The sequence below is a fragment of the Rhamphochromis sp. 'chilingali' genome, assembly GCF_963969265.1.
Source record: "Rhamphochromis sp. 'chilingali' genome assembly, chromosome: 7".
In the NCBI taxonomy this organism is placed as follows: domain Eukaryota; kingdom Metazoa; phylum Chordata; class Actinopteri; order Cichliformes; family Cichlidae; genus Rhamphochromis; species Rhamphochromis sp. 'chilingali'.
This window is the reverse complement of record NC_137934.1, coordinates 8,961,618-8,987,660: the sequence shown is the minus strand read 5'-3', so window position 1 is coordinate 8,987,660 and position 26,043 is coordinate 8,961,618. Positions and strand designations below refer to the sequence as shown.

The 26,043-nt window shown below is 39.6% G+C and overlaps 2 protein-coding genes and 1 long non-coding RNA gene across 3 annotated transcripts in view; 1 reads left to right on the top strand and 2 right to left on the bottom strand.

Annotated features, from left to right (window-relative positions):
• Positions 1–26,043, bottom strand: part of grm8a (glutamate receptor, metabotropic 8a) — a 305,450-nt gene that overhangs the window by 209,436 nt on the left and 69,971 nt on the right. The gene's annotated exons all lie outside the window — the stretch shown is intronic.
• LOC308399056 (uncharacterized protein) lies at positions 7,644–9,433 on the top strand. The gene is made up of 2 exons (XM_080886004.1): positions 7,644–8,025; positions 8,914–9,433. Exons 1-2 carry the CDS (start codon positions 7,766–7,768, stop codon positions 9,182–9,184), a joined length of 531 nt encoding a protein of 176 aa, XP_080742130.1. The 5' UTR covers positions 7,644–7,765; the 3' UTR covers positions 9,185–9,433.
• Positions 9,524–11,125, bottom strand: LOC308399057. The gene is made up of 2 exons (XR_013972071.1): positions 10,623–11,125; positions 9,524–9,788 (listed from the first exon to the last, which is right to left on the bottom strand). It is a non-coding gene; the product is annotated as an uncharacterized lncRNA (long non-coding RNA).

Here is a 26,043-nt window from a genome sequence, read left to right as displayed (position 1 = left end):
GTATATGTGTTTGTATTTCCCCGAAGATAACAGCTTCCAGCGAAAGACTGCAAAGTGTTCACTCGAAGCTAAAACAAATCTGTTTCAATAAAGTGCTTTCAAGGATGTGTGTGTGTGTTTACTGTAAAGTCAATAGCCAAGTGTAGATAGTAAGTAACAGGCACAGAAAACAATCATATCAGTTGTTTTTAATAAAATTGTAGTTTGTGAAACAATGTCAGACTGTAGGAGTGTTTCCATGTCTTTCAATCAGTAAAGTGAGGTTCGACTTTCAGTGGAGACAAAATTTATGCTCCAAAACTAATATGTTGTTGGAAAAGAAAGTGTTTGAGCTTTCCAGCATTTAACAAATAACTAGTCCTGGCCTAATAGGTAGAACAAAGCGCACAAGTTGTAAGCTCACCTAGCAGTTTCTGTTTCTAAAAGCCTGGATGTCTAGATAGTAGTATATAATAGTAAATCAACTATGGGATACCAAGTATCTCTTTTTAGGGCATTTGCAATATTTTAACAACATTTAACCATATTCATTCAATACATTAACCTAAAAAGTGCAAAATAATAGAGCTTACTCTTTTTATTGCTTCATTTATTTAAAGTATAGTATTTAAGTTGTTGCTAGCCTTGACTTGTCTACATATTGACCTACTAAAGAGTAGGTCAATATCTAGTATGTACTAGTAAGTACTAGTACATACTAGAAAGATACCTTTTTACTTAAAATCAAGAAACATCAAAGCCTGATAGAAAATGTTCTTAGAATACTGCAAACTAATTAAAGAGAGGCAAAAAAGACTACTTATTCATGCATCCAAGATATGTTTGTATAATGTATAATCTTCAGTATTTACGAGAATAACCTCCATACCTTTGGCACTGTGTCAAAAGACATGACTGAGTGTTTGCCTTTGCAGAAAATGAACTAGAATAAGAAATTATTCCTTTCATTCCTAATGGTTCCTAATGGTTAATGGTAGGTAGCTATGGCATCAGTGATGTAGAGCGAGCTGATCATTATCGTAAACTGAGACCTTGACAAATTACCATGCTAGCTGAATTGCTTCACACTTTAACATGTCATTCAGGTTTTAATGCAGCTACTTAATGGTATTTCTTTAGCCACCATGTATTAACTGTATAACAGAAAGAAAAAATCAGAAATGTGTTGAATAACTGCATTATTTTAAGTAGAACTGTGTAGCCTTCTCTTAAAGTACTAATGCCCATATATGTTATTGCTCGGAACTACAGTTGTGTGAAAAGTAAAGTTTTTGCAGTCCTTTGGAAAACTTGCCACACTGTTCCCGCTTCCATAGGAATTAAGCAAGCAAGCAATTTATTTATATAGCACTTTCAGATCAGCCCCCAGCTGAACACAAAGTGCTGTACACTTGACATGCCAGAAATGATACATTGAACATATTAAAAAATAAGAAATAAAAAAATAAATAATATAAAATAAATTAAAAATATTAAAAAAAAAAAAAAGATGATTATTAAAATAACATTTAAAATAATAAAATTAGCACAAATAGCAAAAACAATAATAAAATAGTATAAAAATGATGATGAGAATTACATTTAAAACTACAGTATAAAATCAGCACTTACCTTAAGAGGGTAAGTAGCAGCCAGTTGCTGCTAATCAAATCAACTTGGCTGCTGGTTTGGAGTATTCACGTGTGTGTTAATCTTCCCAGGAGTGGATATGTTAGCAAATTCCCCCCAAGGTGTAACCATGCAATTCTCAGAGCTTTATTTTAGATTCTTCTGGCTTTAGTGTTTGTTGAGTGGGGCTTCCCGTTTGTGAGTTTGCAAATTCCTCTTTGTGAGTTGTTGTGTGGTGTGTTTTGATTGTGTTTTTGACACCCTGAACTTGATATTGGGCTAGCCAACAAGCTATTAGGCTAACAGCTGGCAAAGCTAACAGCTGACTGAACATGCTTACTGGTGGAACTGGCTAACATGAGGCCAAAGAGGACTCTGATGGCTGAGTAAGTCGAGGACATTAAAAAGTCTCTTGACTTCCTAATGGATGAAATTTTTTACTATCAGGTTTGCAGCAGAAAAGCATCTTTGACACTGTGCAGAAGGTAAAGCTCTGTCCAAAAATCAGAGAAAAAGAAAAGGATCACAGACCTGGAAAGTAGGGTCAAAGAACTGGATATCTAAGAATTTGAGATAGTTGTGGAAATGGTATCTACTGCATAAGTTAAAAATTTCTTTTGTTCAACAAACACGTAGTCTACATGTTCTATTTATGTGCTTATAATATACACCATATACATAAAACCTACATCCATACAAACACTAGCTCTCATTGTGCTTTCTCTGCTTTTGTCGTAAAATATTGGAGGGAGAATGAGAAAGTATACACATCTAGGGAGAGTAGTGAGATGTGAAGAATATGTAGAGACTGATGTTGATAGTCAGACAGGCAAAGATGAAGATACGCCTGGACAGAAAGATGACTTCATCATCTATTCATAAAGTTAACCTGTCATGTGGTTAGGTAAAGTTGACTAATGTAGTGTAATGTAAAGCTTGCCACTGCCGTTACATTGTCTTAGATACAAACAACTCAACATGCACGTGTGTGCTCATCATTGCTTCACTCTGGTGCTTAAAACACATTGCACTGCACCTGTGTATAGTTGTATGATTTATACATGGAATGCATGTATGCCATTGAATCCACGTGTGTCTCTGGATGTGTGTTTCCAGAGAAAAGGTGGAGAACGGAGACTAGCACAGGATAAACAGCGATGAGTCACCTGTGTGACTGACCTTTTAGCATACACACTCACACGAGGTTAGCGTGTGTGTGTGTGTGTGTGTGTGTGTGTGTGTGTGTGTGTGTGTGTGTGTGTGTGTGTGTATAATCTACAGAGTTCTTCTCAGCCTGCAGTGCGCGGACAGGAGAGAGAAGGTCAAAAGAACAAAATGCACGTTCTATCACAGTTTCTTGAGCACACATTTTACTCACCGTCTATGAAAAGTGTGTACGTTCAGGTGCAAACCCTCCCTGCCATCAGCATCTGTCAAACTGGTTTCTACCAACTCTAATGTCAAGGCAGCTTGGCTCCACTGGGCATTATGAAACCCTCTGATGTCTCCTCTTTCACTACACCTGCCTCCATGAATGAATATTAATGAGCACACAACAAAACAAAGATACTAATTTTAATATTTTGCCCACTCAGCAAACCTGGTTTGCATTCACACCTGCCATCCCCATCTTGGAAATCTTTTGCCACATCAACTTAGGATCAGAAAGTATTCTCCTCCTGAATGCCATCAATATTTATGAACAAGTCAACAGACCACGCAAGCTATTATAATGACTTGCAGACCATTATGCAGTTGCACAGATATACAGCAGCTTGTGTCCCCCACCTGGTACCCACAAGCTGGAGCTCTTTCTCCTTGCCATATTAGACTGCAGCTACAGGACCAAGTCAGAGACTGAGTTTACAATAGTGTGTTTTTGCCAGTGGTTTCTATACTTAGACTTCTTTATTTAGTAATTGAACTAATGGACACTGGATTCAGATCAATTTTGACTTTTAGAAATTCCGATGCCGAGGCTCGCTCGCCGTGAAAATTAACCTCCAACTTTTTGGAAATTGATTAGCTATTAGAGCCAGTTTTAAAGTAAAATGTCACACTAGTCTCAATCTTTTATTTGTTAGGAATTACTCTCTTTCTTTGTTTCACTCTTTCGTCTATCCATTAATCCACCTTTCATCCATTTTTTAATCACTTGTCCAATTAAGGGTTACAAAGGGAATGTACCCCGTCTTAGCTGAGGTCTGATACAATTTTATTTTCGACCATGAACAAGGTAGACAAGCAGTGCAGCTGTATTATTTCTATGAGCCACCATTATCAGCTAAAATTTAAAAGATATGATGGATACACACTAACAGGAGTGGAACCTGAGATTTAATTTGATTCAGCATGTGAAACCTCACCAGATTTTATACATTTTTAAGTTTTTCTCAAGTCTCTTTCCTTTTCTTTTATCATATTAAAACCTGCAAAAATGTGGGTTTTGCACAGGAAGACAATGAATCATCTTGGGCTCTGGGGATGGAACTTTCATAATAATAAACTGATCATTTGAAATAATTATATGTTGAGTTCCATCAGTAACAGTGTCATGTGAGAGAGCCTCCACTGCCTACACAAGTGTGATGTGTTTGTTTTCCATTATGAAATCATGCAGGTTAAAACCATCGCAAATCTTAAATGCATTACTGATAGAGTACATGGTACCGTGCAATAGTTTGGGCATGCTGCAAAAACAGAATCCTTTCAAAGGTAATGTTAACTTGTCGCTGTGCGTTTAGGAAGTCTCAGTTGCTTCATTCTCATTTAATTGTTGAGATTGGGCCATCACTTTTAGGACTCATTTTTTAAATCCTGCTAAAGACTGAATGGATCATGAGTTTCAACTCCATTAGACACCACATGAGTGTGTATGGCACAGGGTTCAAATCCCAGCTACTGCTTTTCTGTGGGGAGTTTGCGTGTTCTCCGTACGCTTGTGTGAGTTCTCTCAAGGTATTCCAGCCTCCACCCACAGTCCTAAAACACGTTTGGGTTAGGTTAATTGGCAATTCAAAATTGGCCATAGGTGTGAATAATTGTTGTCTCTTTGTGTTAACACTGTGCCAGATGGGTTAGGCCCCAGTCCCCCGTGACCCTTAAATGAATAAGCAAAAGAAAATGAGTGGATGAATTTATGGTGTATTAAAACTAGCTGCATTTTTTAAAATTCTGTGTTATTTAAATAATATATTACATGAGACAGATACGGTACCTCTAACCCGACCATTTGCCAGGTTAGAGGCTTGCCTGTAGGATTATTGCTATATCAGTGTTCAGATCTTGAAAATCCATAAAAAAGGAAGAAATCACTGAGGCAAAATGATGATAATACACAAGAAAATCTCATAAAACCCGAATGGGCTCAGACTCATGTGTGAAAAGCCTCATGTTCTTTCTACAGGGTGAAACAGAATGCCGTATACAGCAGATGGCAAGAATGCCAACGGGAGACAACAAAGGTTACGTGAAGGCCAAGACAAAAGTTCTGCAGCAATGCCAAGTTGGTAATGTGCTACTGTGTTGCTTTAGAGGTACAAACCTGCAGATATATTAATGTGCCCCCCCCATGTGAGGTACATGTGGTTCCACAAATCACATGTATCTCATCAGCATGACAGGTTATTTTTGGGAAAAAGCCTTGGAATGTTTCTATCCTTTTCCCAAAGTAGTGAATATTTTGTTGAAGCTAAAGTCCTTCAAAAACGAAGGAGTAACGGGGGCTTGGGGGAAGACTCTATGAAGTACATCTGAGAGACAGATGGTAAGAATGCAAAAACGAGACAGGAGGAAGACGGATCAAATAGAAATGGATGCCCAAAGTTGTTTACTAATCCCTTATGTGTGAAAAGAATCATAAAATATAAATTCTGAAAAGTGAACATTACAAGAACTGAGTTTTTTAAAATTGTCATGATCTGAGTCACTAACAACTTGAAGCACAGTAGAAAGAATCGTATTTTATGCTTTGGCATTGCTTAGCTGATACACTGACGGCATGAATTTCTTCCTTATATGAAAATAGAATTGAGGAATGGCTTATGTATAAATATAAATGTGGTCATAAAGTATCATAAATATGGTAAACAAGTACTGGTAATGAAAAAAATGTGAAGAATAAGACAGGAGGAGGTGGAGAGGAGAGCAGAAGAGGTCAGAAAAGACAACAAAAGTGGCCCGAGGAGCAGAAGAAATAAGTCAGAAATAAAACAAACACGTTTTAAAAATGTAAATCACTAAAAGAGAAAAAAACTAAAAATTGAGGATTCAATTTCTGTTACAGTGCAATACAGTGCAGACTTGTCAAAGGAGCTTGCAAAGAAAAGCGTCTGGACTTCTTTAAGTTACTTGAAGACGTTTCACCTCTCATCCGAGAAGCTTCTTCAGTTCTAAGGTCAAATGGTGGAGAGTCCCAGATATAAACCTAGTGGGAGTGACCCCCCACAGAGGGACAAAAGGACCCCCTGATGATCCTCTAATCGCCTGAGCCAAGATGTGAAACTGGGCGTGGGTCCCAATCAGCCAGAGTTTCGGTGTGTTCATTGTGAAACCTGGCCCCACCTTATCATGCGAATTCCTGAGGTCAGATGGCCCAGGATGTGAGTGGGGTCCTTTTGTCCCTCTGTGGGGGGTTACTCCCACTAGGTTTATATCTGGGACTCTCCACCATTTGACCTTAGAACTGAAGAAGCTTCTCGGATGAGAGGTGAAACGTCTTCAAGTAACTTAAAGAAGTCCAGACGCTTTTCTTTGCAAGCTCCTTTGACCGTCTTCAAGTAACTTAAAGAAGTCCAGACGCTCTTCTTTGCAAGCTCCTTTGACTACGATGACCTGAATGACTGAGAACCTTCACAGACACAGTGCAGACTTGTTGAATGTTTGGACATTTTTTGAAGCCATATGTGCACAGTAGGAGAATGCCTTACAAACTTGGCTTCATTACAGATTGATGTTACATCCAGTTAGGCCAAGATATTTTTGGATGACCTTTGTTGACCTCGATAGTTTGGGATTTGGTCAAAGTGCAGACCCTCACCTTTAATTCGCTATTTAACAGTTTCAGTGTTGACTTTCAGGGGTTTAAATCCAATGGACAAACTAAAAATCATAAACACTGTTCTTTTAATGCTTTGTTAGGACTCCTATGCAGGCAGTGGAACCTGTGGGCATCCGCTGTGTGTAGGAAACCCTCACTTTGAAAGGCATTTAATGCAGCAGTCTTCACTTTTTTTACTAGTTCTTTCTGCTTTTAGTGTATATTCTAGCAGATGAAATGCATACTTAGTGAGATTTCAATTACCTTGACTGACCTAGCCTCTCTACAGAATATTCTACTCTTCATCTTCAAAAACTACACTGGGTGGCTTTCGTAGTAGAATTTCAGTCATTGTCCACTTCCTGTGAGGTAGTGATGGGTCGGTCGCGAACGAAATGGCTCTTAGAGCCGGGTCTTTGAAGTGAACGATGCGAGCCGTGGGGGGGGGGGTTTCCTTTCTCTTGCCCTCTCTTTCACTTTTTTTTCACTTTACGCTGCAAGTCACCCTTGTGTTTGCGCTGAGCAGAGACGGCAAACAGAGCCTTGCGTTTGCGCCCCTCCCCCCTCTGCTCAGTGGGGCGCAAACAGAGCCTTGCGTTTGCGCCCCTCCCCCCTCTGCTCAGCGGGGCGGTAGTACACTCGCAACAGCAGTAGCACACAACAAGAGCAGGAGGGAGAGGGAAGGAAAGACAGCTGGGAGCAACAACAAGAGACAACACCGTCACATTGGAAAGGTGCAGTAAAGAAAATGAGTCACACCAAGAAAAGAAGCAAAGTCTGGAACCATTTCAATCTTATTGACAAAACAAAGGCAGAGTGTCTACAAGAAAAGGATATCATATAGAGCCAGCTCCACAAACAACATGCACAGGCACCTAACGGTGTGTTCACACCGAACGCGATGGACGCGAATAAAACGCCCCAAACGCCCCTAATTTGACGCGTGTACATTCGCGTCTCAACGCGTGTCCAAGAAAAATCCATCGCGCGTCAAAATATGATATTTTGACGCGCGTGAACCGGAAATGTGGGAGGAATGTGGGAGGGAGTTGTGCCAGACCTGGTTTTGCAAGATGGCAGCTATCGAGCTAGCGCTTGAAGAGAGAGTCTCCCTTCTCTATGTACTGTGGAGAGCAGAGCAGCAGCGTAAAAGACGTTCTCGCCATACCTGGGTCCATCAGGTCCTCCAGAGGCATGAGCAGTTTGGTGAGTTTCACCACTTGCTCTAGGAGCTGCGCCTGGATGACGGCCGATTCCAGCGCTATCACCGTCGGCCAGTTTGAGGACCTGCTTTCCCTCGTCGGTCCCAGCATTGCCCGCCTAGACACCAACTACAGACGCTCAATCCCACCTGCAGAGCGCCTGTCCGTCTGCCTGAGGTTAGTAAAACTATTTAATACGGTAGTCCTTTATTGATATCTGTGCTAATATGCTAATCCATCCAGTTATACACTGCTAACATGGATGTGCTATGCTAACAGTGAATGCTGTCAGTGTTTACTGAAAGCAAACTGTGGTACAGAGACGACTCTTTATAATATTTCTAGTGATACTCAGAAGGTCTCATCAAGTCCCGATTTAATTCGATTTATGCTGTTATCAGTGTTTGAATGATAGCATGGCTGTGGTGTCACATCAATGTATGCGCTCGGTGTTTGCTGATATCAAACTGTAGCATTAGGACCACTGAGTTAACCTTTGTAGTGATACTCACTCCTTTTTATTTAGACCTGGTTTAATTCTGGGATAGTTGAATGTTTGTATATAATCCCTGCAGCTGTCAGACTCTATAGCAGGGGTCACAGCCTTTATTAAAACAGAGTTAGATAAAACTGTGAACAGTTTGGTTCATCTCTAGTTACATGGTTCTATCTTGATAAGCTGTCTTATCACAGATTAATTTTTCAAAAATATTTATGATTTAAGCAAGGAAAGGGCTACATGTCAACACACAACTCTTTATTTCTATTAATGTTTTACTTCATTCCTACCTGATTGACATGTTTAGGAATTATGAGTGATTGGCTCACTGTAGTTGTGAAAGTTGCTACCAATCAAATTATGATATGTTAAAGTTAAAACAAAACACAACTGTTTTAGATATTATCTAATATACATTTTGTAATTATCCTTATAATTACAAAAGGTTTTATGTAAGATTCATGTTTTGTGATTTAAATCTGACATCACAAAAGTATTTTGGAATTTGAATAATGTATTTTGTAACTGCAGCACACATAATACTAATTTTGAACAATTTTGTCCAGGTTCCTTGTCACCGGGGACTCCTTCAGGACCATCGCGTTCAGTTTCAGAGTCGGTGTGTCCACGGTGAGCCAGATCACCCCCCAGGCAGCGACGTCCATCTGGGACTGTCTAGTGGACGACTTCATGGCTGTGCCTTCACCTGGAGACTGGCGCTCCATCACAGAGGGATTCCAGGAGCGCTGGAACTTTCCTCTGTGCTGTGCAGCTCTGGATGGGAAGCACATCCAGACAAAGGCACCCCATATATCATATAGGAGACACACACATTGATATACACTAAATATTCATTTCATTTCTTTTTTGTGGTGCCCAAATTGATGCACCTGCTTGATTTTGTTTAAACAATTATTGCACACTTTCTGTAAATCCAGTAAACTTCTTTTCACTTCTCAAATATCACTGTGTGTGTCTCCTGTATGATATTTAACTGACATTTTTTATTGTAACAACCAACGATTTATACAGGAAAATAATGTCTATTAACAAGGTTGCCCAAACTTCTGCATCCCACTGTATCAGTATATTTTGTCATTAGTATAATATGAAATAAATTCTACATGTGTCAAGTCGTGTGCCAACATTTGCTGTGTAGTAGAACTGAGACATCAGTCATTATAAACATTTATTTAAAATAATATTAAAAGTCTCAAACAGAAAAACATTAAACATAAATATATAAAATATAAGAATTTACAGAGAGACAGGAATAAAAAGGACCAGCTGCTCTCCAGAGCAGGAACAAGGCTGAGGAGGAAATGCTCCATTGGAGACTGGTGTGGCCTCTTCAGGGACTCCAGGATGGCCAGCTCCACCGCCGATGGACCGTCCTGGGACCCGTCCCTCATCTGCCTCGGAGCCGTCCTCCTCTGTGGGCCTGTAAAACAGCACAAAACACAAAGAAATGAGAAGGCTGCTACTAGATTTTAATTTCAACATTGAAAAAAAAAAAAACAATAACAGGATATAATCAGATTGGTTGTAGATATTTAGTAAAGGTGATCACAAGGGAATCCCACCGACTAAAAAGGTATCAGTGCTTGCTGTACATATCTGTGGGTGCAGCAGCAGGAGCTCAGGGACTGGGGATGCTCTGCTGCAGAATCAGTTGGTTCTATCAATACAGTATTAAATGTTAACAGGTTGGATATAATAATCGTAGAGTAGACAGTGGTCCCTCATTTATTGCAGGGGTTCTCAGAATAACTAGCCCCTGGTCACAGTTCTCACAATTGATTCTCAAAGTGCAAACCTTTGTAGATTGCAAAACGTAAAAGTATTATTATGCCGCGGTTTGTCTTCATCTGCCCGCCACTTTCGTGCGCCTTTTTCCCTCACGGTGCAGGTGTCTATTTCCGAATGAGGCTCATAGTTATGGGTGTTTTTGTGCTGTTTTTTCTATTGGACGCGATGGTTATCAAAACCAAACGTGATAAATTTGGCAAGCGCAGGAGATTTGTCAATCAGGCTGCAGAATGCAATGCTGTACTGTGCAATAAAAAATCAGCGAAAAAGCAAAGCAGTGACGGATGAACAGCGGGACCACTGTGTGCTGTTTATTAATAAACAATAAAATATATTCCTAAATGATAACATGCATAAAAGCAGAACAGTATTTGTACGTCAGTGGGAAAATAGCGGTGGCTTGCTAGCTTTTGTGCGGCGTCCCCGGGTCAGTGAAAACTTTCAAAAGAGAAATGAATGAACTTACCAGGTTGCCCGATCTCTTCACATATCTTCCTCCAAGCTCGGTCCTTTTTATTCCTGTCTCGGTACTGAAAGCAGCTGGTGTTGTACAGCTCCGAGTTGTTTGCTACCGCATTGATTAGCCTTCCCCTCCATTGAAGTATGAAAGGCTTTGGCTGGATCTGCCCCTTTGACCTAGGTAACAGCCATGTCACCAGGCTCCTGATTGGTTGTCGCGGCGCGATTTGACGCTGGAGTTCAGATTTTTCCAACTCGAGCGGTAGACGCGAAACGCGCGTATGCACAAAGTGCAACACAAAAACTCACGCGCGTGGTTTTATTCGCGCGTCAAACGCGCCAGACGCGCTACACTGACGCGCGTTTCACGCGTTTTGGCGTTTTCGCGACGCAAATCTGCTTCCGAATTTTCGCGGGACCCGCAATCGCGCGTCATCGCGCCTTTCCATTGACTTTACATGTAAACCTGACGCTCTATTCGCGTCCATCGCGTTCGGTGTGAACACACCGTAAGAACTGTCCACCCATCAGTGCAATGGGAAGATAAAATGCAGTCAGTTGAGTGTGATATTAATATTTCTAAATGCCAACCTTTCCCTTAATTAAAGATCTGGGCGTTCTTTTTTTCCCTTTTTTTTCACATATTTTAGTTTATATTTAATTGTGTTGTGGTTTGCAGTGTTTTGTGTTGTTTCACTTTAAATTTGTTTAAAAGGAAAAAGCTTAAAATTTAAGTAGTTAAAAGTTGAAATGTATGAAATGTAAATAGTTGGTTTTTGTATTTTATAATTTATTTATTACATTTTATGTGGAGTGAATAAATAAAAGTATATTTACAGTGGCCCCTAGAGACAAACCACGTATAAACTCCAAAACGTACAAACTCCGGAGCACGTACAAACTCCAAAATACAATGGAAGTGCTCCAGGATGCTAGGGGCCGTGTTGAGCTTTTGTTACCTAGTGGCTACACAAGCCAGGAAGTACCAATAATCGGATTGGGTGTGTGGTAGTAACAGGTAAATTAATTTTTTTTTATTATTTGAATATATATATACACATATATGAGTGCTTGTGTATTAATACAAAAACAATAGACATATGCATTTGATTGTGTAATTTAAGTGATCTAGGTAGCTCTGATTTGGAAGTTCAGTTAACACTAGAAATGTGTTTTGGAGTTTTTACATGCTTTGGAATTTCTAAGTGCTTTGGAGTTTGTACGTGTTTCGTCTCTAGGGGCCCCCATAACTATTTATACATAAACATACATAAAGAAAACCACGTTATTTTACATTACTAATTCCTTTTGTGCATAATTTTATATTGTTGTTGATAATTAATTAATAAAAGCAACAAAACAACCTAAAGAGCCGGTTGGGAGCCGAAAGAGACGGCTCTTTTTAGTGATCCAAGCCGAAAGAGCCGGTTCTCTAAAAAGAGTTGGAAATCCCATCACTATTCTTAAGGTTGATAAATGGTTTCCACCTTGTGGTGAAGTGCTCCCCTCAAAAGAAAAACACTTGGACAATGATGTTTTCTTTACTTCTTACTGAGTGTTCTTCACTTGGCTCGATGTCATGAAGGGATTTTTCTTTATAGTGGAAGATGATTCTACCAGGCATACAGGGCAGATGATTCGGCAATCATCCACCCCGCTCCTTTCAGTGGACGGCCTTTTGTGCTGTGAAGCTGAAGTGTTCTTTTTTTTTTTTCCCTTCTACTTTCTTTCTGATGGCTTTCCTTTGTTTTTACAGCCTGAGGATGGTGTGTTTCACATGCACTGAGAGCTCCTTTGACCAGATGTTGTGGGTTCACAGAAACAGCTTTAAAATGCAAATGCCACAATCTTACATTTAAGCTCTTACAGTGTATAAAACGCAATATTTATTTTTTTTTTGTGGGGGGGGACTTGTAACCCCTTGAACAAAAGTATAAGGACAAACTTGTAACGCTACTTCCAGCCCCTACCTCAAAATGTAACTGTAAGAAAGTAAGAAGGACAATAATAATATTTCCTGTAAAAATCTGCTCTTCATGTGGGACCAGGAATAACTGACCATTTCTTATGACAGCTGTTTTTTGGGATCTCTAATAATCAGGCAGAACAATCGCAAGAGCACAAAACGAGAAGGAGAGAAGGGGGGGTTGAATGGAAAAGACAGAGACTGAAAGATACATAAGAGACGGTGACAGGGGACTGAGTGACAGAGATGTTTGCCTGCAGCGTTACAGCTCCTTGTTTCTGTTTTCTACCACTCTGCTTCTTATGAAAGAGCACATAATCGCAAAGATGTGATACAAGAGAAAGTTTCTAAATGCTTCAGGACAGCTGATGGACAGAGAATATGCCAGTGCTTACACACACCACCAGACACTCAGGACAAACATCCAGAGTTTATTCCAACCCCGTTTCTTTTTTATTGTCAAGGGCCGCATTTTTCTTTTTTCTGTTTTGTTTTCTGAACATATAGAAAGCAATACTCATGATTAATTTTTAACTGATCATTTGTTGTTCTACAGTTAGAATACAAATACAATAGGTCCAGTTTTCAGCCGAGTATTCATTTGGTAAGTGCTGGATAAGTAAGCTATACTCCTCACACTGGAGAAGATATCACTGTTTTATGTATGAAGCTTTTTTTAACTTTGTACATATACTGACTGCATTTTAATTAATCGTTAAAATAATAAATTAGAGCACAAAACCCTTAAGAAACCATAGACTAAATAAAGGAAGATAAAAAAAAAAAATTCTTAAAGCCTGAAAACTAAGAACAGAAAAGGTGCTGGAGTCTAGTTCTCTCTTACACCACTTGAAGTTACTAACTGATTGGCTCTGTTTGCTGCAGCACAGAAGTGTGAGAAAGTTAAGTGAATTCTTTTGACCTGTGGTCCGGAAGCCTTCTTGCTCCGCTATTGCTGTCTGTGCTAATGATAAGCAAGGTCTCACACTTCTTAGTCTTCTTCTTTAGACTGCTCCCTTTAGGGGTTGCCAAGCAAATCGTCTGCCTCCATCTCAATCTGTCCCTTGCATCCACTTCTGTCACACCAACCCTGTGCATGTCCTCCTTCACTACATCCATGAATCTTCTCTGTAGTCTTCCTCTTTTCTTCTGCCATCTCTGCCTTGTCTCTGCAACTTTGTCTCCAAAATACTCAACCTGGCCTGTCTCTCTCATATACTCACCTCCAATCTTGTCCATCCTGATAACTCCCAAAGAAATCTTATGATCCTCATCTGTCCTCCCATCTTTCTGTTAGTGCCACCATCTCCAAGCCATGCATCACAGCAGACTTCACAGTAAATAAATACTCTCAGATTCCTGGACTGAAGTTTGTGCAAGATTGTGTGTGGATATCTGTTCCAGCTGAACAGTTATTTCCAGCACCCGGGCTACCATTAGATAGAGGGAACAATCTCCAATGAGGTTGGCCGTGTGCACTGTTTTATATAAAATCAGTTGTGGGAAGACTGGGGCAACGTGGGTTTTATACATATTTGATATAAAGTTACAGGTTAACCGGTGAAGGCTACAGCTGCTCATTTGATAAATTTTTGATGTGTTTTACTTTTTAAGGATTTTTGTCAAGGCCAGTAGCTCTGCAGCTGTAAATCAATTGTTTCCTGTATGTTATTTAATCTATAATTAATGTAACATGTTGTTTACTTAGTATGTTCTTCAAATTTCTAATGTTCTCAGTGCAGTATCTTTAATATCTAACGAGATAGAGACAATATTTTATTAGTATGGATACTTGCAAGAAAAACAGAAGATTGTTTAAAGCCTTTATTAATTCAGATGCCTGCTGGCCTGGTTGAAATCAGAAAAGTCAATCACGCAGATCAACTCATGCATTTTAATGCTAGTGAACAGGAGGCCAAGGTATCCCACTATATTTGGAGAGTGGTCTGTATATTTGTGTGTTTGGGTGTCCAATTGCATCTCTTTTTAAAGTTGTCCTAACTCCCCCAAACTTGACCTAAGCACATTCCAGGGCCAGTCTTTGAATCAATGTCCATACATGCGTGGCGGGGTGTCAATTTAATGTTCCTATAGCGACTGCATGGAACCCTCTTCAGTGTGGTGTAGACCTGTAAAGAATCACTGTGCAGGTAAAACCTATCCCATTCCTGCATCATATCTATTACTATCAGCATGTTGCAATGCACTGTGTGTCGCAGTGTGCCAATTTCCAATTTCCTGTAAAGATTAAGATGACTCAGGGTCCGTTAGCATAGAAAGCAGCAGAGGTTTCATTCTTTTCTATGGCTTGCCACGCGCAATCACTGTTTCCCGCTGCATGGAGCAAAGTATAGTGCAATCACGGTGGCAAGGGAGCATTCATACAACCAACGGTAATGCAGAATAACATGCAGTGGACACGTACACGTGAAGAGCATGAGCAGCTGCAAAAAATTGATGTGGTCCAGGCAGAATACAACAGCCATGTCTATTGTGGGCCAAATGCCACGTTCTATGTGAAAAGGCCCTGAGGCACTGAAGCTGAAGAGGCCACAGGTAATTAATTACTTATAGGGTGGAGTAAAACACTGACAGGGACAATTTTACTCCACTTTTCATACATGCATTTTGCTGACAAGCTTACATATTATTGCTTTAATAACTCCACTTGCTAATGCTGACATGGCTCATACCCAGAAGCGCACAGATCACTCAGTCTTATTTTTATGGTGGCCCTGAGAGAGAGATCAAATTCAGTGCAATGTAAGAAAACACTAGCAAATATAAAAATGCTGCTAAGCACACAAAACACCAAAAGGTCAAAAGAAACGTCACAAAACACAACTGAAGAGTTTTGGGGAAACAAACGTGACGGAACAGCTGCGGAAGTAACAAGTTAACAGTAAACTGCTAGTGGCAAATATGTATTATATGAATCACGCAATTAAAACACACATTACCTTTTTCTTCCTCACAACACTGATGAATTCTTTGTCTTTGAAACTTCTTTGTCTCAGTGCAAGCCTTCACATGCTTTGGTTTCTGTCACTTCCGCACCTCTTCTGTAGTATTACTTTACCAGAAACACTTCTGTTGCGTTTTGTGAGATTTTATTTGTTTTTGCTTCCACTGTATTTTACTCAGTTTCCATTATGTTTTGTGTGCTTTTGTGGCATTTTGCTGTTTATTGGTGTGTATGTTTTTAAGTTGCTGTGTGTTTGACCCCTCAGGGCCACCATATATTTACGTCACTACAGTACACTTTGTCAGCCAGAACTACATTACACATATTTGCTATAATAATTAGTGTGAATAAAATACGTTTTGGCCACATTGACAAAGACATTAGCTGCCTGCCTGTTTGGTTTTTCTCCACCTTATGGTTGCCCTTTTGACTACATCTTAATCTTCATCCTGTCACATTTCTCCACCTGTGCTTACTTACCTCTATTCCTTTACTTCCCCTTAACCCACTATAACCCTGCATCATTTTTTTATTTCACTTTCCCTACTTTTTCTTTACTTCCCTCATCCCATCTATTATCCCTCCACTTATTTCCTATATCTCTATGCTTGATTTTGGTCAGTGTTGGGAAGGTTACTTTTAAAATGTATTCCACTACAGATTACAGAATACATGCCCCAAAATGTTGTTTGTAATGTATTCCGTTAAGTTTCTCAGTGTAACGTATTCTGAATACTTTGGATTACTTAATTTATTGTCATGCTTTTTACAATTACATGAATGTACTATTGCTGCGTGCTTTATTACTATTAATGAAGAATACTTGCCACCGAGCTAATATTGTAAGTTGGCGTTAGCTGTGGTTAGTTTATAGACTGCTTTCAGAACTGCACATGACTATTTGCAGCGAGAAGGTTGTTAATACTTTCCATCAAGTAACAGTCTGCAGTCTATGAACTCAGCTAACACCAGCTAACTTCAGTAATGGTAATAAATCACACAGCAATAGTACATCGAAGATACTTTAGTGGGAGATAACCCAGGTACCAATCACAACTAAAACAAGATAGTTGCAGTAGGCTAACATTCGTTTTTAAAAAAGAACTTACTTCCAGATGTTTCTTTAGGTTTGAGGTGGAGTGTTTTGACGCTGAGAGCAGCTTGGTTGCGGGCAAACAGAGTTTGCATTGAACAGTCAGATTTCGCCCATCCCTTTCGTCTTTAAATATGAAGTGGTGTCGGAATTTCCAAGTAAGAAATGCATTCCTACCCGCGCATTCCTACTGACAATGCGCGGAATTAGCAAAATTAAAGTAAGTAAGTAAGTAAGTAAAATTTATTTATATAGCACTTTTTAAGACAAAAATGCTGTTACAAAGTGCTTCACATGAAGACATGTCAAACAAACAATATAGCAACATAGAGGAAATATAAAAGCATATCAAACAAGCAATAGTACAATATAAATATAAAATAAAACAACATATTATGCATTAACATTACCCAAATGCCTGTCTAAACAGATGAGTTTTAAGCTGTTTTTTAAAAGAGGCCACCGTGTCGATGGTGCGTAGTGAGGAGGGTAAACCGTTCCACAGTATTGGAGCCAGGGTTTGAAAAGCGTGATCCCCCTTTGTTTTCAGACGAGTCCGTGGAATAGATAGACGACCACTATCAGTGGATCTAAGAGTCCGCTTCGGAGAATAGGGTTTGAGAAGCTCCGAGATATAGATGGGGGCCTCACCTTGTAGAGACATAAACATAAAGGTGAGGATTTTAAACTTATATCTATACCCAATCGGAAGCCAATGCAAGGATTTTAGTATAGGAGTGATATGGGAAAATTTATTGCTGTGGGTTAAAAGCCTTGCTGCAGCATTTTGAACCGCTTGGAGCCGATTTAGTGAGGCCTTAGATACACAGGAGAAAAGTGCATTGCAATAGTCTAGCCGGGAGGAAATAAAGGTGTGGACAAGCATCTCCAGTTCGGTTAAAGCGGGGACAGACTAACATATGAAGCAGGAAAAGGCTGCCGTGTGATCCATTTATTTCAACAAAGTAACTATATTCTAATTATCACCTTTATAAATGGTAACTGTAACAGAATTCAGTTACTCATATTTTGTATTCTAAATACATAACTCCGGTACATGTATTCTGTTACTCCCCAACACTGATTTTGGTACAGTGGTTGTGGCCATTTGCATAGGCATTGGCCTACACAGAGTGACTTTCAACCTATGCAAACATGTTTGCATGCATTCTTAACAGCCTAACAGCTCAACATGCTATGCATAGGTTGAATGCTGTACATGAGCTGGAGCAGATAAAGGGAGCATCACAGCACGTTCAGCACCAATGTGAGAAGCACAAAAAAAACATCAAAGACCAAAAAATACAGCATGAGAAGAACAGCTGGTGGCTGCAGTGGACATTTTTTGTTGTTTTTAACACTCAGTTTCACTTCAGCTCATCTCCACAGCTGGCAAGGACCAACAGCACAAGCAGGAGTAGTCCCACAGTGACAGTAAAACGCTGCAACATGGAGATGACATTTTGCAAAGCCATCTGTAGGCTATGAGAAGGCATACAAGCAGAACAATGTTATACTGCTTACTCTTACTTACTCTCTAACTTTCAACCTTTTCTCTCTTACCTACTTTCCTTATCTTTGAACATCTAACTCCACTTCCCTTTAGGGTAGCACAGAAATTCAATGATTAGCACTGCCTCACAGAAACACCACCTTCATCACCTCCACCAGGACATGTGGGGATTTTTATGTAGAGTTCTGTGTTTTATCTTGGCCTTTCACCCTTCGACATATCCAAAATTTTCAGCGGTAAAAGGGTGAGAGGGTACCGTGGACCGGTCACTAATCTGTCAATGTAAATTCATAAAGAGATCAGGCATTATAAGCAATATTAACGTGCCTTTTTCTGTGATTAAAATAATAGAAATCAAGTGGACCACAACGAGCTTGTTGGTTGCTGTGGAAAAACAGGTCATTATAATTCAAAAAGAACTAAAGCTGTGAAAAATGCTATTAATATTTGTACATGATTAATATGTTAAAAGTTGTTACAAACTCGCTGAACAGAAACACAAGAATTCCCAAGTCCACTACTCATTTATAAATAGATTCAGATGTTATATAAATATATATATTTATGGCATCAGTGTGAGCTCATCCCCTTGTAATTTAAAAACAAAGGAGAGGAAAAGATATTAAATTTAATCAAAATCTTACAAGGTACAGCCAAATATTTCCCCCGTGTTGCGTTTAAGAGGGTATAGAAAATGTGAGTTTAGCTGACCCAACAATACTGTGACAGATGTAGCAAGAAAAGAGTCTTTGATTGTCACACATACACAAAATGTCATGCATTTGAAAAAATAGGCATGCTCTTCCCCGAACACACACAAACACACAGGCACACATATATGCAGTACAATGCCTCTTGGGTCTAGAAGCAGATCAGGGGGTGCTGTGTCATCAGAGCTGACTGTCAAATGTGGTGACAAAGAAATCTGCATAGAGCGGAAAAAAGTGAACTACACAGAAAGAAAGGGGGCATATGACAGTGACACAGATGCAGAGGAAAATCACGTGAGGCAAAGGATTTTAAAAAAAAAGTGACAACTTGCTCAGAACCATCAACCAGCCCCCTGATAATGTGCTTATTTTGGTGATGCAGCTGAAAGCAAACAAAAGGCAAAGAAGACAAGAGTGTAAAAGAAAGATAAAAAACAGCAGAAGTGTAAGACATGGACAGATGTAGTCAAGTATAGTGCAAAGCACAGTGGGGTTGACTGGTTTCTGTCCTGTTTCTTCAGGCATGCTGAGGCGTGACAGTGCAAGACGCAAAATTCGTCTTGAAATTTCAATGCCTGAAACTTTCAGCATCTCTCCCACACAAATCTTCTCAGCCTTTCCGTAATAGCAAACTGACAAACTAACCTTTCAGTCTTGTTTCTGTCATCGATGTGTCTGTCTATCTCCTCTCCATGCTCTATCTATCACAAGCACACTGCACTCAGTCCATCCATCCGTCCACCCAACCTCTTGGTCCAACCACTTGCCTCTTCCACCAAGCCACCCTTCCTACCCCTTTCCTGCCTCTCATCGCCCCCTTGCAACCCTTTTTTAACCTCTTTCAACTCCTCTCAGCCTCTTTCCTCCCTGTCAGGGGCCATTAGTTCAGCCTGACTGGTGATTTACCCAGTAGAAACCCCTCTAACCTCGCACTGCTCCAGGGAGGGGGGCCGAAACACCTTTTAAGGAGCAAAACATCCTTGGATTGCTCACAATACACACTGGCGCATCAGGCAGGACCATCAGTCTTGCATGCTGCTGCTCACCTTCTCTGTCTTTTTTCTTACCTAAGGCAAATGCAAAGTATTGGCATTTAACACATTAACTCTGCCTTTCTTGCATTTATGCTACCATCAAATCTGTTGGATCAATGACCTTTTCATTCACTGCAGCTTATTTCCACTTGAATTAACAAATTAATGCTGGCCTTCGACTACACAATCATTTTTTCTGCCATGATGGTCACGGTGTCAGATCAGGGAAAAATAAATTCTTCCTTTTTGTGACTGAGAGACCTAATACACGACTCATTACGCCCGGAAAAAAACAAAATGTAAACAGACAATGGCAAGTGAAGCAGCGTGAAGGATACTGGCTGTCTGCTCCATTTTCAATGCTCCACCTAGCAACATCATTTCTCCTTTTCTTTGCCTTGTCCACAGTTGTACAGAGCCAACCAGTACAACAAAACTCTCAATGGCCAGTAAAGCAATCTCTGCTCGTGCTGGTCAGAATAATTATGTAAGATAAAACCGCCATTTGATGTGCACGGTGTCTATTTTTGTTCCCGACCTGACACAATGCTCCATATTGTCAGTGTCTGGCCATAATTAACACTGCTGTGGTGTAGTCTGAAACCAGCATAACCGTCATCTAGGATTTTTAGAAGTCACCAAACACTATCTTCATTTATTTACATGGACAGCTGCACAAATCCATCCCATTATGCCAACTGTTTTCTTTTCAGCCTGTCTGTTTTGGAGGAATTCTGCATATTTCTGTTATGTTCATGACCATTTTTCTAAAATTAGACTAAATATTTCACATTCACATATGCCACATTATGGTGTGTAAATGGATCAGCCTTTTCAAGTGAAAATGTCTCTTGAGTTCTGACACTTATCAGTAAAGCCCAGTGTACAAAACATTTACATAACTGTGTCTCAGTTTTAGGCCGTACTGACTTTGTTGTTGCCAGTGAAAAATTAAAAACAGCATGCTAACTAGCTTTAATTCCATGACTTAGCCCATTTTCTCTCACTGGGTTTATATCTTTCTGAGAAAGACGGATTAATATTTTCCATTTTGACCCTTGCTTACCTTCCATGCCAGACTAACTTCATTAGTAGCACCACCGCCCCAAGAAAAAAAAGTGTAAACACAGATTAAAGGAAATGGAACCAGCTTCAAAGAGATTCAGAACAAGTCGAGGGTGTAGGTTAACAGTACAACCGCCTTTTTCTTGCCTGTTTTTTTCATTACCTCTGACTGTATTTCGAACATATCCGAAAGCACCACACGGAATAAAAATTTCCTGAACTTATATTATGAGCACGTTTTTAGAAAAGTCTAATAAATGTGTCCAGTGGATTAATCAGTTCTGCTGACTGACTGCTGGTGAGCTTCTGTAGAGGTATGGGAACTAAAAGGTGATAATGGGCTAACGAAAGTAAAAAAGAAAGACGGTTCGTGTGTGTGTGCGATCGCCTGTGTGAGCGCGTGAGACAGAGACCCATTATGAAATCCCACAGAGAAATGAACATTAAAACCGGGAAAGTGTTCGCAACAGACAAAACGTGGCCCCTAAATTGTGTATGTGTGTGTTTGTGATCATTAGTGTGCAGAGATAGTACTGGGAGGTTGTGCTGGGTCGTGGTTGAAACTCCACTGGCAGCATAATGACATGACCTATTGATCTAGAAAGCACTGCAGGATGTTACTGACCTCTGGATAGATAGCAGAGGGTGGAGGAAAGGAAGAAAGTCTATAGCGTGTGTGTGTGTGTGTGTGTGTGTGTGTGTGTGTGTGTGTGTGTGTGTGTGTGTGTGTGTGTGTGTGTGTGTGTGTGTGTGTGTGTGAGGTTCCTGAGTCTCCTGACTGCAAAAGTTTGCACACACAGGTGGTGCTAAAACATGGCGACAACATTAAACTTCCTAAGTGTCCTTTGGTAAATTCTAATCCTGCAGATTTAAGAAAATCCCAAAGCCGTCTTCCCCAATTGAAACATCCTTGCTCTATTAGTGAACCAGAACATTATCTCGTAATTAGGGGAAAAAACAATGTCATTTTAAGGATCAGGAATATGTGCACAATCACAGTCCCATGGTTACGACTGATAACCAATACAGCCTAAAAATGAGACCAAATTTAATAGAGAGAAGAAATAAGTCAAGTGAACACCAACACTTGCAGCTTTATGAGATTATACCTGTAAACAGCAGTGCTTTTGGCCTTACAAACCACAATGACATTGGTGATTCATTGCAACATTTCATATTCATTTCTCTGTCTGACAGAACAACGCCATCCACAGCTGGCTGATTCGTGGGTAACCCCTCAATTTATAACAATACTAACATACTTATTAGAAGCTAGTATCACATAAATTGATGTTTGTTAATTGCTGTTCAAAACCAATTATAGCAAAGGCTGATTGCTTTTTGATTAAATATCAACAAAACAAAGTAGTGGAGTAAAATAATTTAACCAGTGATTGCAGTACATGACAAGCTACACCTGGAGTTGCTACAATTCATTCTGAGAGTGGCAAGAATCCTATGATTATGGATCCATCGAGCAAATGGAACATTTCATTCCATGCCTAAAATGTCATTCCTATGCTGGTTTGGCACAGATATTATTACAGCAGCACAAACATAAATTTTCACACTGGCTGACAAATATTTCAGGACCTGAGAGATGCATCTGGCTCTTATTATTATCTTATTCATCAGTTAAATTTATTTGAAAAGGGACCATGTACAATATTAACATAAATGTTGCCATTCATTGCATTTTAATAGAGTTAGCTTACGCTAATTTGCAACTGTAGTCCCTTGGCAGGTCATATGCAAAAAAATGGATCCATTTATTTTTAGCGTTAAGCATCTCTGGTTGCAGTCTTTTCCATACAACAGTACAACAGTACAAAAGAAGAACAAGTCAACAGTAGCATCCTCCACTACTTTCTGAAGTCCTGTTTTGAAGTCTCGAGAGGAGTTTTCTTATTGGCGAAAACTTGGAACAATGGTTTGACAGGATTGACTTGCCTACCAAATTCACTCCAAGAGTACATCGAATGCTTTTGTGACTCTGGCTGTCACAAAAGCATTCCCTGCTAAAATAATCATCTGTAAAACACGGTGGATCCTCTGTTGTTATTTGAGGCTGCATGTCATCCAGTGGTGTTGGAGATCCTGTCAAAAGAGTTGGAATTATGAACACAGAAAGGTAACATCAGATTTTAATCCACCATGCAAAACTATGTGGAAAGCATCTGATTGGCAACAGCTTTAATTTTCAGTGTGACAAAGATCCCAAACACAGGGCAAAGCAGCAACAATATACCTTGACAGACAAACTTGAAATTGGCATCCCCAGAGCCTGGATCTTGACATTATTGAAGCAGTCTGGGATCAAGCAGCCAACATCCAAAGAAAAGCTTTGAATGTGATTCAAGAAACCTGGTGAACTATTCCTGAAGACTGCTTAAATCTTGTCCAAGAGAGTTCAGGATGTGCTGAAAAATAATGGTCATCATACTTCAAAGCTTGTTAGAATTATACAAATTCTGTTTTTGCCTGGAAATAAATAAAAAGCTGACATTTCAGCAATCTGCGTAATTAATTAGAGTTCTCTAAAGGCATTCATTGATTAAAACTCTAAAAACTCACCAATGTTCATCAAAATGACATTTCCCATATATCATCGTACATATCGTTCAATATGTAAATTAGTTCCTCTTTCATTGAACATACCCAACTGGATATGCAAGACCCACTCATTCACAAATTCATTTGCTTCATGGAAAGACACAGCATCTGTCCCCACTGCTGGGTGTGTGGTTTAGTGGGTAAGAAAAAATCAGTGCTTAACTTAGCGCCACTTCTCTGTCTTTAATATAATTCTTCTTTTAAAAAAAAAAAAAAAAAAGCAACAACTGCACTGCTTTTTCCCTTTATTAACAATAAGAGATTTAAAGTTTCCAATCAGCACTGTTAAGTAGTATTCAGTTACACAGACAAATCTCATTTAGGCTGCTGCAGTGCTTGTCGGCTGACCTTTAAGCAAGAGGATGGCAGAGAAGGAGGAATGAAAACGGCCAGCAGACTCTGATCAATAACTGTGTTGTCCCAGCTAATTGAAGCTGACACTCATAATTGGGAGAGCCAACAGTAACATGGCTGCTGATACTGTTATTGATGTAAAGGCCAGCAGCAACAACATATACTCACTTTGATATGAGCAATATGCAGAAGTCATCTTGCTTGATGAATCCATTACTAAAGGAATTGCAAAGTGGGATATTTAGACAAATAAATCCAGGGATTAAAAAGGATTCTTTAATTTTGAAGAATTTTCTATAGGGGCTAAAGTCCAATAAAATGTGTGTGTATGTGTGTGTGTGTGTCATATGATTATTGATTACAAAAAAGATAAGGCCAGAGAGGCCTTAGGATGGCAGGAGAAACACAGAGTGAAGATGGATTCAGGGAAGACAGAAATGAACAGATAAAAGAAATGCATATGGTTTTCAAGAGGTGAAAAGAGGGCTTAAAGAACAGAGACACAAGTTTTAAAGAGTTTTAAAGGGATGAGTAACGTTGAAGAATAATAAACAGATGTGTCTGTGGAGAGTTAGGTGAAGCCGGTGGCCAGTACACAGTGTTATGATCGAGTACAAAATAACACCTCCTGTCCCCTCTATCCTTGTTTGTGTGTATTGCTCTATTTCATCATCCATCTTTCTTTGGGTTATCGTCTCTTCCACTTGTCCTCCTCTCCTTTCTCAAATTTGAACCTCTTCTTGCCCTAAAAGCTTAACTTACCTTCCTCCTTCTTGTTCTTTCATTCTTTTTTCTTTTTGTCTGATTCCAGTAATTTCAATAGTATTTCATCTTTTTTTTTAGAGCCTCGTTATCATCGTAAAACTCACATTTAGAGAGAGCTGGTTTTAGGAGTCCAGTTCAGCTACATATAGTTTGAGCACTTAATAATCCAGAGTGAGTGAAGGTCATAGAACTCTCCTGGACATGAAGGGACTGCCTGCATTTTCATCTTAATATATACACACCGGTTATACTTGCCAGGCTGAAAGGCTGATGTGTGCCACTTTATTACCATTGTCTCACTGTACTGTGTAAGAATTGGAGGATGGGGGAACACACGAACCTCTTCAGGGTGGGCAGCTGCACAGTGCAGTGGGTCCTTGGTTGTTCTGGTCCACGAAAATGCCAGCCTCAAATAAAGTGCATATGCGGGCAGTTCCTTGAGGATGAAGGAACTGATACATTGACTGGCCTAAATACAACAGAACACCTCGGGCACATTTTGCTTCATTCAGTCTGATGCCACCAGGTTATATCTCAGACTCTCCAGAAGCTCAGTGATGTCCTGGTCCAGATTTAGGAGGAGATTCCTCAGACCACCATCTATCATCTCATTAGGAGGACACCCCGGTGCTGTCAGGCATATATAAAAGTATGTAGGCGTCATGCAAACTACTGAGTACCATTCTGAGTTGCTGGAATGAAATTTCGACAATATGGACTAGCCTGTCACGTCAGTCTTTCACTTTGATTTTTGGGGTGTCTTTGAATTCAGCTCTCTACGTGATTTTCATTTCCATCAAACGACGTGGCATCCTCTCATTCCTAGCACATTTCTCAGTCATTATCAGTATACTGTAGATATCCAGCATAATATCTTTCCCCATTGATAATCGGATGTGTTTTCCTTTAATTTGTTTGTAGATACTGCTTAACTGTCTATGAAGGTTAGAGGTTAGTCAAAGTATGGCTTTATCTAATTGGGAGTTTGTATTGATCAATTTGGTGATCATCATCCTTACTCGTTCATTACTCAGAAATGTCACAAAATAGAACACAAAAGCATTTATGCTTAAAGAATAAGTCAAAAAATCAATTAACAGTTAGCAGTTATAGATTAGGAATGAATGTCTGCATTGAGCAAAGGCTAAAAATCCATAATTCCCCAATATTTTTCTCAAGTTTATTCCATTTTGTAGGGAAAAAAATGAAATTCCTTACATAAATGTCTTTTCCTGCCTGGCAAGCTTAAGCTGAAATTTAGTAGATGCCCTTCTGGTTGTCAAACATAATTAATGCTACATTTTCATATTCCCTCTCCATGGTTTTATGACAGGAAGTTTTGCATTAGGT